This window comes from Arvicanthis niloticus, chromosome 22, assembly GCF_011762505.2.
Source record: "Arvicanthis niloticus isolate mArvNil1 chromosome 22, mArvNil1.pat.X, whole genome shotgun sequence".
Taxonomy (NCBI): Eukaryota; Metazoa; Chordata; class Mammalia; order Rodentia; family Muridae; genus Arvicanthis; species Arvicanthis niloticus.
Window position 1 is genome coordinate 21,076,182 of NC_133429.1, and position 19,690 is coordinate 21,095,871.

The window sequence follows — 19,690 nt, forward strand, 5'->3', positions numbered from 1 at the left end:
GAATAAGGAGGATCTTCTTTGCCACAGATGGTGATTTCAAGTCCCCACCTGATAAGAGCCTAGAGGCCTGGGCATAAAAATGCAAGTCAGAACCTGGGAAGGCAAGCCGACCAACCCACAGCATCCAGAGATGGAATTATAAAATCTCCAAAAACTTTCTTCACTGTTTGAATAAACATCTCTTACTCTATTTGCACTTTCTTCTCCTTCTCTCTCTCTCTCTCTCTCTCTCTCTCTCTCTTTCTCTCTCTCTCTCTCTTTTTTCTATTTACTGAAATTTAAAAACAGCCACAGAAAGTCCTGATTACATAAGGGACCCATCTATATAAATCATTTTTTTTTAACCTACAAACTAAATTATATTGTAATCATCTTAAGCCATGGGTAATGAAAGTAATAAACAACATATTTTCCAGGTTAAATTCTGGCTTTGTCCCAGAGCACCGGAGAAATGCATTCAAAATGCACAGAGAACTGTACAGCACTTGAGCTTCAGATGTCTATTCAGTCTTCTCTGCAGACCACATTTAAAACAGCTATAGGATTAATGTCACTCCATTTTCCAGACCCACACATCTCTAACCCAAGGGGGGGAAAATGTCATTTCAGAAGGATAATAAATACTACTCACAAACAAGGCTGGAAAGAGTGGAAACTGGACTGGGCTGGGGGTGGGGAAACAAACTCCTCAGTTACAGTGTTTTAGAAAAAAAAAAACCAAAAAGACAAATTTCAAATCAAGTGGCTCCACTAGACTACAAAAGCAGTTTGGAATGCTGGGCGGATGCAAAAGGGATAAAGCAAACGTGGAGGGGGAGAAAGAAGGGGGCCGATAAAGTTTCTGGCTGCAATACAAGAGACGTATCATTACCATATGATCTAATGTGGGTGTCAGCTGGGTGTGCTCACTCAGTGAAACCTTAGTTCTTAACTGTGCTATGGAGTAGAAGCAGGAGGTTTTCAACCTAGTGACAGTCACAGAGCAGCACCACCCCCCTCCTCCTTTCCACACCTGCAAACTCTTTTGCTTGGGCTGCATAGTTAGTGTTAATTACATCGCAGCTTTGAGGGCTCCTGTGGCAAATACCCGGATTAAAAGGTATGGCTTTCAATAATTGTCCTGAACTCTGCTACAGGCTAATAAAGTTTCTATCAAGTGGAGGGCAGAAGCAAATATCTGGTGAGGAAAAGGAACGAGAAAGAAGTTGTGCTAAACTTTTAGTAATCTTTATACAACATTAGAAACGAATTGCTTGAAAACAGAAGTTAAGTACTGGTTAAAAAAAAAAAACAAACCTGGTTGAATGCATTGTTTTTGTGCTCTCTCTTCTGTTCTTGCATATATGCTTATTAAAAACTTGTAACCTAACACCATGACTGTCTATATTGATATTTTTGCACTTGTACTGATGAAATGCTTTGCTCTTTACAAACTGTTGGCAGAAAAGCATTCATAGCTAGCATATTGCCTATGCCTAAATTAGATATTTAAGGATTTCTTCTTGTGCTGGGTTCTTGCATACTTCACAAATCTTTAAAACCTCAGTAAGTAAAGTCTCTGGTTATAGAAATACAATGTCTACTTCTGCAACATCAGAAATGAATAGGAATTATTACCAGAAAAGTGAAAAGGAACATTGGAAATATTTCTTATGTTAAAGATCTGAGATAATACAGCTGCATACCTCTTTGGCTATAAATGTTCCTGTCAATATTTTCAATGCAAATTAACCATTCTTATGAGGTGCATTCACTATGAGGTGAGGGTGGGGGTTGATTCTCATTTTAACTTAAAGCAGAGTAAGCAAAGGACCACTGGTTAAGTGTGCCTCTGTGATCTCTGTGCCTGTGGCTTTTTCTTCCCGTAACTGTTTATTTTAGCAGGACCTCCCAAAAGAAACATGGGTTTTATTGTAGCTCTCGCTTATGGAAAATGCATCTTTATTGCTTATATTTCAATTATTTCTGATGTTATTGAAGTTTTGAATTCACCTGATAATGAGGGATTTAAGTTTCGCTCTGTATTTACAGATTCCCTTGATACATACGTGTTAAGTTTTAACTCTGAAACACCTAACAATGATATAAGCATGTGTATACAAAAGTTAACCTGGATGAAATAACTAATTAAATAAAGGAAGGTTATTTAGGGGCCAGACTGATTACTTTTAGTGAGACATTTCTGAACTAAAACAACTATTATTAATATAAGGCTGGCTTTACAAATATTTGAGAGAAACAGTTTCCAGGAGATATAAAAAGCGTTACTTTAGTTACAACCTCTTTGCTTTGTAAATTGTTTTTTGCTGTCTTAGTTGTTATTTATCACAAAATTAAAAAAAAAAGCATAAGAAATCTTGAGAAGCATTGGCACTTAAGAGAAATCTTAAGTTAATTGCTCTAAACATGTTGGATCTTTGAGTATTATAAAAAATATTTTAAAAGGAGTTTCATAGAAGATTTTGATCAAAATTTATAAGCATGATTTTTGAGGATAACAGAATTTAAAAAGATGCATGCACACTGTGCTCGAAAAAACACACCGTGCTCACATGCACACACACACACACACACACACACACACACACACACACGGGGGGGGGAGGAGAGAGAGAGAGAGAGAGAGAGAGAGAGAGAGAGAGAGAGAGAGAGAGAGAGAGAATGTGTTACTGAAGTGGTATGCAGTCTGGCTGTATCCAGCTTTAATCTAAAAGAAGACTGAGCAGAGAATTTGTACTATTTTAACAAGGTAAACAAATATAAATAATGATGGTGTTCCTCGGAGCCTGTGCTCAACATTTCCTTTTTAGGGTTGATTAGGGAAGCCACCAGGCACGTCTGCTCTGGAGAGAGACATCTGCAGAAACGCTTTTTAGTCTTTATTAAATCTGAGATTACTTTGCTTCAATTTTTTTCTTCTTCTAAAATTACAAGGCATTAAATATGCAAGGCCAGCAAACTTGTGGTGAACCATAAACATTGTGTTTTAACGTGAAACAGAGAGAAGGCTTCTTCTTTGCTGCGATCCAAATAAACATCCCTAAACAATAACCTCCCTTTAAGAGAAACACAGTAACTGAGTGGGATTGAGTTGCTGGAGGACACTTCTCCTTGAACTTGGGGAAGTTGTGTGAATCACAATCTTTTACGATCTTTTTAATTGAAAAATCACAATTCTGGATGGAGTGTTCAGTTTTAGACACACTCCAGTATTAAATGTAAATTAAAAATGAAAGGTGAATTTTTTTTTTTAATCTCAAAGCATTTGTTTATTTCCTAGTGGATCTGGAAAAAACTTCAAGGATATACCTTCTGTTATTTATTCAAAGATGTCGTTTTCTTTTCTTTGTTTAGAAGCTACTGTGGAGAAATAGTAGCTAGTATATCCAAAATAGCATTGTCTTTGCAGCGATGCAGCTCTTCTTGAGACCATGAGTCTGAAAGTAATGCCTGAAATGTTTGAGGATTACTTACAAGAGCTTCAGAAGGATTTTAAGTCATGTCGGTCCAGAAATAGGTTGCTTGATCTCTCTTTAGACTGCTCATGTTGTGTTATTTAATTCATATCCAAATAACTAGAAATTTGCTGTGAATATACAATTTGGGCTCTAAGACATCCGACTTGTTTGGTTTGTTGGAGCAAACAGAATGCACCACTTTGTTAATAAACTGATGGTAGCTGAGTCACTTACGTTCAAAATATTGTGCAAGGCATGGGTGCAGAACAAGGAAAAATAAGGCACGCCCTGAGGGAGAACATCCACTAATATTAGGGCAGAGTAAACACAAAAGACACATTATAACATGTGATAAATTCATTAAAAGAGGTCAGGATATAGTGCTTCAGATCACAAAAGCGGCAGCATCCTGCTCTGAGGAGTGAGCAGACACAGGGGAGGAAACCCAGAATCTCATGTAATCTTTAAACTTCTTCAGAAAGGTAGGTAATCAAAATGGCAAGGATGTCTTAAGTGTCGGGGTCGAAGTGAAGTCTTGGGAGAGAGAGAGAAAAATATGCAGAGAATTGTAGCTCTAAGTACCAATTGGTACCAAGTAATGACTGGCTTCTTATCCAACTCAGGAAACACGGTTATCATCGACAGATCATAAGATGTCAACTAATGGTGTCAGTAGACCTGTTCAAGGCAAACCTTAAATTTTAGACAATGACTTGGGAAGCAAGATGGAAGATGATTTGGAATAATAGAAATGTTCAGAGCAGAAAGAAGTTGGAGTCTTTTACAACAGTTTATGGGGTGGTGGGTGAGACCAAACAGAACACAGGAGGATGTGGAGATGAGCAGGGCTTGAGGAGGTGTTCCTGGTAGAAGTTGGAGATTTCTTAGTCCATAGGTACAGTTTTATTTGACTGTCATATAGCAGCTCCGAGACAGCATGGTAAATACAACCATGATTTCTTATTCAAGGGTACCCGGCCAGTGTTCTGGAGTATCGTCTTAATCCAGATCCCAAGATGAAACACGCTATTTAATACTATTTGAATTGCTACAAGAAAATGGTTTGCTTATATCTGTAATCACCTTTACCACCTTTCAGAGAGGTTGTTTGAATGTCGGACTCCTTCATAACAAATGTTAATTTCTATGCTTTTTCCCTGTACCTGCTCTGCTATGACATTTTATGTAACAAATCACACATGATTTAAGTGGCATCCTTCAGAAACCCTGCTCTGTTTCCCTGGTTCCCAGGTGGTGAAAATACATGAGACAATCATGAAGGCAACTCTCATCTTCTTCCTTCTGGCACAAGTCTCTTGGGCTGGACCATTTGAACAGAGAGGCTTATTTGACTTCATGTTAGAAGATGAGGCTTCTGGATTAATCCCTTATGACCCTGACAATCCCCTGGTATCTATGTGCCCCTACCGATGCCAATGTCATCTTCGAGTGGTGCAATGTTCTGATCTGGGTAAGTTACTCTGGCAAACCTTATCCCTCTTCTTCACGGAACTGAATTCTCTTTAGTGGTTGGCTCTTTCAGGCCTCACCTCTGCAATTTCAGAGTGAGAGAAGCACCCCCTAATGAGGAGTAGGGGAAAGTGTTAAGGAGAAAAAGGCTAGGACACTTTAGGCTTTCTACACTACACTGCCCTACCTCCAACCCTTTTCAATCAGCTCAACAAAGGTTTGCAGTGAGTCACTACAAAAAAATCTTAATGACTTGAATAGACCTCCTTTTGGTAAAATAAAATGTCTATCAATGCATCATCCATATTGTGTTTCCAGAGGGATGTTTTCTTCTTTCTCATTTTCTTTTCTTTGTTTTAAATTATTGATTTGTTTTCCTAAGATGTTAGATACTATGAAAACTTGGGAAATCTCTTTATTCTTTACAGGGTCCAGGTAGCAGAGATTAAACATTATTAACTTGCAACATACATAGTTATCAGAAGCAAAATGAGTTGGGTTGTGCAACAGAAAATTATCTTCAAGATGCGTAAGCCTTCCCTTCATTCTTTGGTCTGGGTTCCCACACAGCTTCAGCAGCTGATTCTGGTCTTTAAAATTTTTCAAAGGAAATATTTATAATTAAAGCACAATGTAAATATCTGATATAATCTCTGACTCTGAAACTTTAGCCTGATACACTAAAGACAGCTGGCTTATCTATCCTTTGGAAAGTAAAAATTGGCCTGGAATTCCAAGAGCCACATGATTAGAAGATAAATCTTCAGAAAGTTTGGAGGCCCAGCTGTTGAGCCAAAGGTTAATGCACTTGGCTCCCATGGGCTCTGCTTTCCCTCTTTCTCTTTACTTGTATATTTTCTTAGAGTAAAGGAAAACATGATCACAGGACTAGTATTTTGCTGTGTGTCTTGCTTATAGAAGAAATACCATAACATAAGAAGATGCCTCATAGTTATGCAGGGCAATTTGCTAGTCATAGTTTGCAGAGAAATGGTCAGTAATATTAACCAGGGAAATACGCTATACAGAGGAGCACAGACAAACATAGTAATAAACTGTTCAACATCACCAACCAAGAAACACTTATCGCAGTCTTCAATGCTGACACATTAAAACTCCGGTAAGGGTGTACATGGATGCTTTCAGGAGGCTTCAGGTAGTTTCTCTTACTGCTCATTGATCCAGTAAGTATATTCTGTCCTGTGATGGATCAGTAGCATTCTAGGTGTGGGAATATACATTATTATCAGTTCCCTTAAAACTATCACTGTCAGAGGTTTTAATGAGACAAAAGAGATACAATGTTCAAACTTTTATCAGTACTGACTATATAGTGCTCAATATAAGCAGAGGTTTTCTATTTAAATGCTTGACTGTATTTTCCTCTAAGGCAGTAGTTCTCAACCTTCCAAATGCTGTGACCCTTTAATACAGTTCCTAATGTTGTAGTGACCCCGATGATAAAATTATTTCTTGTTGCTAATTTGTAACTGTATTTTTGCTACTGTTATTAATTGTAATGTAAATACCTTTGGGGATAGAAGTTTGTCAGAGGGGTCGGGACCCACAGGTTGAGAACCTCTGCTTTAAGGGTTATTTGTGCCAGTGTTAAACATTGATCCTTAAATTGTCTTTTCAAAGAGAATTAATGAAAACTAAGAAGCCAGAGCCCTGTCATTTGTGAAATGTGAAAGCTTCTGGAAGATACATGGGCGATTTGACTCTAGTTATCTTCGGTGTAGCATCATCATGTACTTACCTAGAGCATAGAGGACTGAGGAAGAAAACAGAAATTTGCCATAGATCATGGCCAGCCAAATACTTCTGTATATTTTGTTAAAATTTAGTTTGTGATGTAAACCAGAATTCAGTGTGAGACCCCCTAGTTTCTCTTCTATCTTTATCAGATAAAGATTTTTTTTTTTTTGGTTTGAAAAAACTTGATTCGCTTAACATAATTCTCTCATGTTGCAAAAGACAGGATTTAACAGTTTTAATGAACAGTAGTCACTTGCACATGCGTACGACAATTTCTCTAACCATTTGTCAGTTAGCACACACTAGGACTTAGTATGGTATCAAATTACAAACTTTTGTCTAGAAAATGGAACAATAGAGGTGAGAGACAGACTATACAATGGGAGAACATATTTTTAACTATACGACTATGAGCATTTTCTTTTTTTTTCAGAACATATAAGGAACTCCAAAAACCCACTAGCAAACAATGAACAAAAACCAGGAATATATATATATATATATATATATTTGAACACGAGAGAGAGACAGAGACAAAGAGACAAAGACACAGCTGTGCCTAGAAAGGAAACCTCAGTTACTCCAGACAGCTCTAGCTTAGAGGCCATAGCAACACAGAATGCTAGTCACAAAAGTAAGTCTTGGGGGATCCAGCCCAGACTAGACTTCCATGACCTTTGGTCCTGTTAATATTTGGCTACAAATGCATGAGAGACCCTAATTGAGAGCATCTTCTGATCCCATGCCAGACTTCTTGTTTTAGGTCATAAAATAAATGAAAATGTTTAAGAGCTCCCTTCTTTGACAGGCATTCATTAATGGTAACAGTTACATTTTCAAAATGAACAATAGACCTAAATACACATTTCTCAGAACTGACCCCTCAATGCATGAAAAAATTACACTAAAGATCACTAATCACTTGGGAAATGCTTATTAAAACTATATCACTACGTAGTAGTAAAAATGACTTTATCAGGAATACTAAAGTAGCCAATTCTTAGAAGGGCGTAAAAAACAAGGGGAGTCCTTGAACTCTGTGGGAAAGAATTAAAATAAGAATAGCCTCATAGAAAATGGTATGGCGGGTCTTCAGAGTATTAAAAGTAGCACATTACCATCCAGATGTTTTTCTATTCCTGGGTATATGTCAGAGAGCTACCTTCATACTCATGGAGGTGAATATAGCTCATTCCTTTCCAGATGTTGCAAGTTGTGTAATCTCAAATTTGATCAGATGTTCTGTGTGCTTGGTATCTTGGAGAAAGATAATTTTTCTTGCTTATAGAGCTTGGCTCAGTTATTGGTGTTGGGATCATGGGTCTCCAAGGAGCATGATTTGGTAATAACTTTTATCTCACTGCTAAAATATATATAAGCCCTGAAAAGTCAAATACACAAATCATTGTTTTATGTTTAATTTTTTAAATTAAGCACATAATGACTGATGTTTGAAAGGTATCTCAATGCCTTTAAAGTAATTTAAAAGTGGAAAGAGCTTGGTCTATATAGATAAATATCCTTGAACTAAAACCTACTTTGCCCTCTCCTGTATGGAACGTGATATTTCAAAAAGCTTCTTTTCTCATTTAATGAATGGATATGTATTTTACGTTGCTAGACAAGAACTAAAAATATACACATTCTTACAAAAGTAACTTTTGTATTCAGGATACTATTTCATAGATAAGCATTTAAATCCCAAGGAACTTAATGACATGTGTTCTTTCTTGAAAATGATTGCCTCATATGTACATGGCTCATGAACCATACAAAGCCAGGTATGGAGGTAAAATCTCAGCTAATCAGGAGACTGATGACAGAGGGTTGCAAGTTCAAGGCCTCTGTGTGTGCGTGTGTGTGTGTGTGTGTGTGAGAGAGAGAGAGAGAGAGAGAGACAGAGACAGAGACAGAGACAGAGACAGAGACAGAGAGAGACAAAGAGACAGAGACAGAGAGACAGAGAGACAGAGAAAGAGACAGAGACACACAGAGAGGTAGAGAGATAGATGAAAAGGACAGAAGTAGAGTTCAAAGGTCATCCTAGGCAAATGAGATATTATCAAAATAAAAGGTCAAGATGCTTGCTGCCATAATCTATTACCTCCTTTTATAAACACTGAAGACTAGCTTTATTTTGAACTGACAGTGCTTAGCCATCAAAATGATTCTTAGCTCTAAGGTATTTCCATCTCAGTGTTTTCAAATGAGAACAGAGAGTATCAAGTGTTTGAATTTGACATTCAATCTTCTCTTATTCATAGCTGGATTAATTTTAATCAAAGTCACTCTGAAGCTAAAAATGGCCTTAACATATCTGATATTTTATTGATTTACAGAAAAACGAACTGGAGTCTCTGTCCTAATCAAATAGAATTAAGTTGATTAGGGGCAGATTTGAGTATAATCATTTGTTGGCAAGCATCTGCCAACTGAATGAAGGCTTTCTATCTACACATGGACCTTTGTAGATAAACTCTTGGGAAGTCCTGAACTTCATGGAACAAAGATGCACATAACACTAGACATTACTCATGAGAAGAACCAACTCAAGGATTAGATGTTTACTTTAAAAAAATCTGTGCTTGACATACATGCAAAATAGATTTTAGTTTCCAGGATAAATTTAATTAATAATTGTAATGTAGAGAAGAGAAAAACAAAAAGATGAAGACTCTAATCAGCAAAAGAAATAGCTTAATTTTTCTCTATTGATACAAATCATAATAAGAATTGAGACCAGCTCTACCTGTGATAGACAATTAATTTGTAAAACAATTTACTGAGTTCTCATAAAGGGTATCTTCTGAAAGGTACCATTTAAATCTTCTTTCAGGGACACTTAACCTTTGTGACCGTAATGAAAAAGACAAAAATTTATTATTAAAATTAAAATAAGAGAGAAATTATATAAATATCCCAAACATGCACATGGTAGTTCACCACCATCAGTAACTCTAGGTCTAAGAGATATCCAGTATTCACTGAATGAACCTTCATCATCACTCAGCACACATGTCCAAAACCATACATGCAGGAAAAAATCCACATACATACAAATAAAATCATTCTTAAAGTTACTTAATAAGATGAATTTTTTAATTGACTGAAGAACTTCAACTAGTTTCATTGAACTACATTAATTACTATATATCTCTGCTCTCAAAAAGCTTTGAGGTAAATTCCAGATATTTCATATAATACAAAATATATAATGAAATCAATAATAAAAATTAAATTAAATATTCACAATAAGTGAACATCTTAAAAAACAATAGCTAGATGTGTATATTAATGATTCTGTAAATATTGAAGTTCTTATTTCATATCTATTTAATGTTTATTATAATCTATATCATATATACATTGCACAGTTCCAGGGAGAGGATAGTATCACCAGTGACTAAAGTTGGGGTCTTGCATGTTCACACTCTTGCAGTGAGCTGTGAACTGGGGCCACTCTCCAGTTTTAAGAATCTCTTCAGTCTTCTTTAAATTGTACTTCCACAAATTTCCCGTTGTGATCCTTCCAAGTCATTTCTTGAAAAAGTTGAGGTTCCAACTCTATTATAATCTTGACTCATTTCAAGTGAAAGTGTAGATCTATTAATCAAATTCAAGATTGTGTGTAGGTTTTGGTAAATGCCTCTCTATAAATGTGCATCTGTTTGTCCACCTAGCAGCTTATAGTTTATGCTTCTCCACGATAAGTACATACCATGAAAAGAAGTTATCAGCCCAGACCCCAGGACCATGTGAAACAGAACAAATAAACCTTTTCAGTCACACAAATGACTAAAGATGCCTTAAAAATATATCACAAAGAAGTGGGAACAATTCATAGGTGAAGACAATGGACAGGATATAACTTATAGTCAGACTGATTTGATAACTGAAAATTAGGACTAAAATGAAGATAGTTTTGATGATATATTTCAATAATAATTGAAGGAAAAAGAAAAGCTCAGTAAATAATAGGATGCAGAGAGATTTTATAACACAAAAATTTTATAGCAGAAAAAAATGTCTTAAGAGCATGCTCATGAACCCTTCAGTGTAGGATTACAAGGCAGCTTGATTTTTTTTTAATTTAATTTATTTTTCTTCATTCACTTTACATCCCACTCACTGCCCCCTCTCTGTCACCCTTCTCCACAGTACTTCTCCTCTGAGTAGGTAGGGATCTAACCCTTGGTATCCCCTGACCCTGGCACTTCAAGTCTAGGCATTTCCTCTCCCACTGAGGCCAGACAAGGCAGCCCAGCTAGAAGAACATATCCTACAGACAGGCAAAATCTTTTGGTATAGCCCCCGTTCCAGTTGTTCAGGACCCATATGAAGACCAAGCGGCACATCTGTTACATATGTGTATGGAGGCCTCGGTCCAGTCTGTGTATTTTCTTTGGTGGTTCAGAATCTGAGAGCCCCAAGGGTCCAGATTAGTTGACTCTGTTGGTCTTCCTGTGGAGTTCCTATCCCCTTGGGGTTTGTAATCCTTCTTCCTATTCTTCCTTAAGAGTCCCCAGGCTCCAACCACTGTTTGACTGTGGGTGTCTGCATCTGTCTGAGTCAGCTGCTGGGTGGAGCCTCTCAGAGGACAACTTGCTCCTGTCTGTAAGCATAACAGAATATAATTAATAGTGTTAGAGATTGGTGCTTGCCCATGAGATGGGTCTCAAGTTGGGCTGGTTATTGGTTGTCCATTCCCTCAGTCTCTGCTCCCTCACCTGTACATGCATTTCTTGTAGACAGGGATAAAATTGAGATCTAAACTTTGGCAGCTTGATGTTTTACTACTGATGTGCCAGAAAGAAACCTGTGCATGAAGCATCTAGAAAACCTTCACAATGGAAAGCAAAACAAAACAACAACACAAACTACCTCTCTGTTCATCCTGCATTTGCAGGTGAACAAGCAAAGACTCTGCAAAGATAGGAATGCACATCATAAGCCAGTGGTCTCTGAGACATGTGGGCTTAAGGCACCACTTTTCCATGTAGGGTAGATGAATATTTGCAGAGGAAGAACCTTGAGTGAGCTCTAAAGGGTAATAGAGAGTAAGGTCAATGGGTGGATGTAGTTTCTCATAAAACATCCATGGTATGAACTAAAATGAATCTCTAGGAATGAGCATGTGTGCTCAAGACGAAATGATGCTCACATGTATATATAGAATACCCAATGTTTCTGAAGTGAGGACTCACACCATCTTGGTTATTGGTCTAGTTTAGCTAGGATCTATTATGAAAAATTTACTTCTCTGGTCTTGTTTAGTCAGGAAAAAAAAAGAGGATTGATTTAGATTACAAGATACCTCTCTCCCCTCCCTCTTTATTTCTAAGATACTTTTTCTTTTTCTTTTAGATGAGGACTCAGTATGTAGCACTGGCTGAAAACAAATCTATCACAAACACAGTCAAAATGAAGCTTAACAAAATAAGACAGTCTTTCAGCAGCTATCAAGTCAGGTTTAAAAGAAATTATACTTAAAAGTAAATAGATAAATAAAAGCAGAGAATGTATGTGTGTGTGTATGTGTGTGTGTGTGTGTGTGTGTGAGAGAGAGAGAGAGAGAGAGAGAGAGAGAGAGAGAGAGAGAGAGAAATCTTACATCAAAAGTATTCAGATTAATTTATCTACTTTTCTTATCTTAATGTAGTCTGCTAAACAACCTCCTTATAGAGTTCACAGGGCACAACAGACTAGCTGACATTTAAAGCTCTTTCCCTTTGTGATGTTCTAAGAATTCATATTATGGGTAATTTACCCATTATACTTTACCTAGATCTTTAAATTATTAGCATATTAAGTAATTAGCATATTAAAACATGCTAATTTACAGTGGGACACTTTATCTGGATAAAATGCATAAAATATGGGGAGGATCTGGTATGAGAACAAATTTTTGTTGGGGGCATACAGATAAACTTGACACATGAAATATCATGTTGGAAGCCTAGAGGGTTATCATTGTTCGTTATTCCATGTTCATTATTCTTAATGAGGATTTTGTGTATGACATTAAACCCTTCCTAAAAGTCACCAGGTAAAGGAAGTTACCACACTGTCTTATATTTCTGCTTCAGTCAAGAGCTTTTACAGCAGGGTTTTATAAGTTAACATAGTACTGTTGTGGAGGGAATAGCATAACATAACTTTAACTGAAATAATCTCTATAGCTATGTGATTCAAAGTAGTCACAATAAACTTCAGTATATGAAGTTCTCCACCTGAGGATGAATCCATTAGTAATTCAGAGCAGAGACATAAACATTATAATTTTATCATTCAAATGGACCTCCAAAGAGCTAATTTGCAAAAATCACAAGTCTGAGAGGGTATTTTTCTTTTGTGCTACATCTCCAGATATAAAGCATATAACTTAGCTTAAGGAGTTTCTGTCATAAAGTCCAAAGGGTGCCAACATGAAGGAAAAGGTCAGAGCTCCAGAAACAGAGTTCTTTCCTTCTGCTTGTGAGACTTTACATCATCTTGGCATTGTTGAAATGTTAAGACAGCCTCTAGAGTTTTATCTCATAATTATACAAACGTAAGCATAAAATCTCATTAAATCTCTGAGAGAAACCAGAAAACAAGTACTAATGAGACTGAGGACTACATTCCAAAGGAAAGGAAATCATGTCTTTTCGTGGTTGGATCACACTAATTATCACAGATTTGGCAAAAGGCTACATCCTCTAATTGCATGCAATTAGCAAATTGACATTTTTGAAAATGACTATGATTATGATTGTAGAGTGCCCTCACGAACCCTCCCACAAGGTAGCTGTTCTATAGTCTACCTCCCAGTGCTGAGCACACGCCAGTCTTTCATTTCTATGGTAACCATGTCTGAAATGAGTTCTGTGTTCGTAGAGCATAGGATATCAGTTGAGTATCACCTGCATTTGTATGACACTGGTCATTGCTATGAACAATATTTCTTACTACTACAGTTGGAGTGGCAGTCTCTGGACAAGACCAAAGACAATAGCGACAAGAAAGAAATAAATGATTTTTAAACTTGTGTAATTATCATGGAAGAAATGAAGAGATTTGAAATTTGATGGCCATGTGGTTTCTGAGCACATGCTTATTAAAGGCTCAGAGCTGGAAAGCTATCTTCCCAACATAGCCGTTATTATACTTTGTTGTGATTTTAGTTTTAATGAAAAACTACAGTGAATTACATTTTTCATGAGTTATACTCCCAAGTGGGTAAAGTCTGCTCCAATTGCATATGCAGCTTCTAGTCAATGAAACAAAGCAATTTTGAATGAGTCAGAACTCTTCAGTATTTTAAGATTTATAATGATGGAAGACTTGTTTCTATCCAAAATGTAAAAATTTAAATTTTTGCTATGATATCTGAAAATATAGAGACTGACACACTATGTGAGAATTTCCAAGTTTTTTTTTAAAAAAGTGTGTGTGTGTGTGTGTGTGTGTGTGTGTGAGCACAGGATGTATGTGTGCACACCTATCTATATACATCTGCATTGTGTGGATATAAGTGCCCATGAAGCCAAAGATGAACTTGGAGGCCCTGCAACTGGATCTACAGACAGTTGTGGGCTCTTGTAGCTGGTAGAAATCAAAGGCAGATCGCCTGCAGAAACAGCACACACTTGTAAACACTGAACCGTGTCTCTGAACTCAAATATCCAGTTTTTATTTTACCTCCTACATTCCCCAAAATAAAAATGAAATATGTAACATAATTGGTTAAATGAGTACTGAAACATATTTTTGACGACCAAGGGCCACTTGGTTGTTATGCATCTATATTAATATACTGAAAACCTACATTCCAAAATTAAGGCTTCATAAAGTTAATTTCACAGAACTTATACCACCAAATTTATCCTACTCAACCATAGACCTCTTGGTTATAAAATGGCCATTAAAACTGATACTGTCATGGCACTGTAAGGCAAATGAAAAGAATTACTCTCCCAAAAGCTTAAATTTTTCAATGTACAAACAAGAACCTGGTTACAAGTTCAAATGACTTTAATTTTTATGTAAATCCATGTTAGTGTTAGCTTTATAAAAGTTGATTAAAACTTGGAGTACTTTTATTTGTAAGGCACATATATGGGTAACTCAGCTTTACAATTCTAGCGAATATTTGCAAAACGTTTGTTAAGGTCCATCGTGTAGCAAATGATTAGAACCCCATCCTGAAAGTAATACAGATTTCCTCAGTGAGGACAAAGAGTTGTATAGGAAACATTTTCAGTTATAACTAAGGGGGGAAAAAATCCTTGAGTTGGATGGAAAAGATGAAACAGTTTCAATTACACTTGATGTAAATCTTGGAGGAAAAAACACATTACAGACAAACTGAAAGCTTAATTTTCTTGTAAACACACACTTTTTATATGTTGGAGATGGTTATAATCCCAGTAATTAGTAGACTTAGGCAGAAGGATTACAAATGGAAGGGTATCTTACAAAGTTAAATATTGTCTAGAAAATTAAAAACACAATCTTTTAAGATGCTGTGGTTGGGAATTTCTTCTCAGAGATTATGCATTCTTGTTTCTCCTTTGCTAGGTTTGGAAAAAGTGCCCTTCGACTTGCCACCTGACACAACATTGCTAGACCTGCAGAACAACAAAATAACAGAGATCAAGGAAGGAGACTTCAAGAACCTGAAGGACCTACATGTAAGAATCATTTTATCTTATTATTTGTTATAAGATCAGACTCTAAGGGTATTTAAAAAAAACAACAAAAAAACAACAACAACAACAAAAAAAAACAAAAAACAACCTACAGTGAGATCAAAATGGGCTGTGGTAATAAAATTAGCACATAGCTGTGTGCTTATCAGATTCTCCTGGCAATGACATGGAAGGTAAGCAGAGAGACCTATCAAGTAGCTAACTACTAAGACCTATCAAATAGCTAACTACTAACAAAGAAACATCATCAATATTCAATATTTCTATGTATAATCTATATCTCTTCATCTCTCTACCTTAATTTTTGTCAGTGTTTTTATGAGTAAATATATGCACTGTCACAAATAGATGGCATTTTGATTATAGACTAAAACACAGAACTACTTAATTCTAGTGTTATGCTTTTGGGGTTTTTTGTTGTTGTTGTTTATTCTCTAAGAGAGGTATGTGAATGGCCTTGGAAATTCTCCTGGTGTCCCCAGAATAAGAAATAACCATCCACATGTTGTTTAGTAAACATCATTCTACACATATATGTATTTATTACTTTGAGCTTTAGATTATTCGTGTGCGTATGTGTATGCGTGTTTTTCCACTTATGTCTACTCTCTACTTTATGTTCAATATGATGGTCAAGAGTGCGTCAATAAAGGGAAGGTACTTTCAAATGGGTTTCATGAGTGTTTCGTAAAGGCCCTGTTCACAAAGCCCCACTGTGAGGTATTCAAATCCAGAGGTGGTAGAAGGTGGGAGAACTATGGGGCAGAACACTAGAAGGTCTTACTCCCATTGCTGATATTGCCCAACCTTCAGAGAGGGTTGTAAAGGCACTAGGCTGAGGTAGAATTCAGCTTCTTCAGACATAGAGTAGTAAGTACCCCATTCAGCAAGAAATGAACATCATTGACTTGGGAAGTGTGTCATGACCAAGTCAAATTGTGTCAAGCTTTTTGAGGCAAACTTTTGAAATCTGACTACAGAGAGCACTGGAATCTCGACGAAGTGTATCGTTTTTTTTTTTTTTTTTTTTTTTTCAGTTTGATTCCAGAGGGAGAAGTATGATACTTCACAAAATATAAGCAAACATTTAATATAGGCAAGCCAGGCATCAACGTCTAAAGTACATCACACTATGAAAATCTCAACCTCTGTACTCTACTGTGGGACCACTCTTGAAGTACTGGGTAAAAAGGTCGTGGGGAGAAAGGATCTGAGTATCATGTGTTCTGGACATAATCAATAGAGATATTAAAGCCTACATTGAATAAAAGGTGGCATATCTTAGAGAGGCCACAATGAGGAAGAATGACTAAAGTCACTTCTTTCAACAATGAGACAACACAATTCTCCTAGTGGGGACAAACATCAGGGAAGCACATCTACATTCCATATTAAAACCTAATTTAAAGAGAATTTCCAGAAAATTAAGCTTCTAGTGATATGGCCCCAACTGTGGTGATAATGGTTCATAAACATTTTATTTTAGTGATGAGTGCCATAGTAATATAATTCTGAGGCCTAGGGCATTTAAGTCCCATTTATTTATTATAGTCATTGTTGGAATAATTGAGGAAATGCATAATAAAATCGGCCATATATGATAAAATACATCTATAAAATGTACCAGCCTGCTGCTACATATTAAGGTAGAAAATGTAGATATAAAAGCAATAGTGAAGTGCAAACTGGAATAAGCTGGTCTGAAAACATTATAAAGCTAATATAGTCAAGATCAAGATGAGATTTCGTAGTGAATTTCTTGACAGCTGAGATGATAGTAAACATGCATATCCATGAGGCAGTATACTGGATTTGTATGAGAAATCAACAATTTTTCTTAATCTATAGATTCTATATTGATAATGCTAACTAATATGTAACTTGAAAGATTTAAAAAATAACATTGCAACCATTCCAAAAAAAAAAAAAAAAAAAAAAATCTCTGTTTCAGTCAGTTAAGGTAGTAGTATGAAAAAGTTGAGGTCAATTTGTCAATATGTCTCAACATAAACAACATGTAAAGTTGTGAGTGTTGAAAGAAAATTGGAAAAATTGGATGCCAGTGTATACTGAATTAACAGGTAGGGTTTTTTTGTTTGTTTGTTTGTTTTTTTTTTTTTTGTGGAAAAACATGACAAAGAACTTTAAAGGATTAACACAGTATTGAAAGGTAAAAAGGAAAGGGGTTTCACTGTGTAAGAGAAAAAGAAATACACCAAAGAAAATGACAATAAAATGTTACAAAGACTGAGTGAAAATTACAGGTTTGGCTGAATGAGGAAATGACCTGAGCCCGGTGCCAGGAATTTTTAGAGGTGCTCTACAGAGCTTCATCTAGGATGCCTGAGTCCCACACCAGCTCAGCTCACAACTTTCATCTTCAGGCTTCATGGCAGACTTGATGGCAAAATCATCAATATTTGTCTCTGACTGTCTAACTTGCTGCTAAAAGACTTTTAGAAAAGTGAAAATAAAGAACGAGCATCATTTAAATGAACAGCTTAAAATCTGAACTTACTTTTCCTACATTTTATTCCAAATCTGCCGTTTTAGGGAAGGAAAGTTCCATTGCAACAAATTACAAGTTTTAGACACACAAGTATAATCTGAGTCTGTTTTGAAAGATCCTTCTAGAAAGACATCCAGTTTCTGCAAGGCTCTCCTTAAATCTGACATAGATGGCAGGCATTCTCTCCGTAAGTAAGTTTCCTTCTGGAAGGTTTCTGAAGACTTCTTCATCTTGGCAAGCCTATGTTTCTACTTCAAAGTATCCTTCAGAAGACAAGGAAAGTTCATTAGAACCTGTGATCATGCAGGGGACGCCAAACAGCTATTTACCTCTCAGTCTTTCATTCTCTATTCCTTCCTTCCTTGTCATTATGCAAAAAAAAACAAAACAAACAAAAAAAAACATTATAATTTTGGTTAGGAAAACTGTGCTGGAATGACAAGGGAGGAAAGAAACAAAAGCTTAGTGAGGATTAAAATAGAAAAGGTTTAAGCGGGGAGAAATCCTTTATGCCCCAATTTTTATCTTCACTTACAACTCTGTGAGTTATTTCTTGAGTAGTTTTACAGACCATATATACATACATATGTATTGATAACTTTTATGTAATAATAGAGTCACGTTTGATATGCTTGTTTCAAATTGTGGCATTGTAAACACAGCAAGGAATGGGTTTTAATATAAAAGTCAACGAAAATTGTCAGCCACTGAAAACTAATAAATATCTGTGTGGCTCTCACATTATTCCAGGTGTAGGTTTCCATCCCAGGAAACCTTGACTTAATTTTCCTGGCTATTGTTATTTTACTATCCCTCTTTATGGATAAAAAGAAAACCCAGGCAAAGAGAGATGGGTTGCTATTTCCTAGTCACACAGCACAGAAGAGCCAGAACTTGAGTATAGAAGGGCAGGATCATAGATATGAGATGGAGTCCAATTAGACTCTTGGAACAATATTTGGGATAGTAGAATCCCTACATAAAGGTATTTAGAGAAAAAAATGTATACGATGTTAAAAGTCATATTTCAACATTCAACAGAGTAAACCAGGTCTTTTAAACTGGCTTTGAACAATGTCAGGATTTCATTACTATCCTCTATGCCTGGCATTTAAGGCTGCAGAAATTGATGTCTAAATTTAATGGTTTCATCTAAAATTAAGGTTCTGCAATCTCTAGTGTCAGCTACTGTCAGTTTGCATTTCTGTGCTCTTCTGGCTCAAGACATCACTGATATTTTTCTTCAAAATAACTTTCAATTAAAAAATATATGATATTTTGTGATCTCTCTCTCTCTCTCTCTCTCTCTCTCTCTCTCTCTCTCTCTCTCTCTCTCTCTCTCTCCTTCCCCTGAAAACAAAAACAGCTAGATATCAAAATACATAAATAGCAAAAATAGCAATACGACAAACAGTTCCAAAGTAATAGAAAATCCAAAGAAAAAACAAAAACAAAACAAACTGAAAAAAAAAAAACTGTAAAAGATAGGGAATCTGTTTTGTAGTATGCAGGTTCTCATGGGCATGAGGCCTGTCTGGAGTATAATTGCTATACCTAGTGACCCTCCATTGGAGGAAACTGACTTTTCCTTTTCCATCATGTATCAATATCACTCTTCCACCAGGTATCAATAGCAAATAGCTTCTTAGTCAGGGTGGAAGTTTTTCTTCACCCCATTTTCTCAGTGCTATTTCTTTGTCTGATTCGAATGTGTGCACCCCTTGTGAGTACCATCACAGTCTCTCTGAGTTCATTTGTCTGTCAGTCCTACTGTGTCTAGAAGATGCTGTTCCTTGGAGTTACTC

General features: G+C 36.3%; 1 protein-coding gene across 3 annotated transcripts in view; it reads left to right on the forward strand.

Moving 5' to 3' along the window:
• The first annotated feature begins 861 nt into the window (after positions 1-861).
• Positions 862-19,690, forward strand: part of Dcn (decorin) — a 35,931-nt gene continuing 17,102 nt past the window's right edge. The window contains exons 1-3 of one of the 3 annotated variants that reach the window (XM_076920058.1): positions 862-1,099; positions 4,710-4,929; positions 15,246-15,358. In XM_076920058.1, coding sequence (XP_076776173.1) covers positions 4,734-4,929; positions 15,246-15,358 — 309 coding nt within the window. In that variant the 5' untranslated portion in view covers positions 862-1,099; positions 4,710-4,733. Of the gene's footprint in view, positions 1,100-2,645; positions 2,750-3,794; positions 3,941-4,709; positions 4,930-15,245; positions 15,359-19,690 lie in introns of those variants that run through there. The other 2 variants (XM_076920060.1, XM_076920059.1) reach the window with 2 other exon arrangements.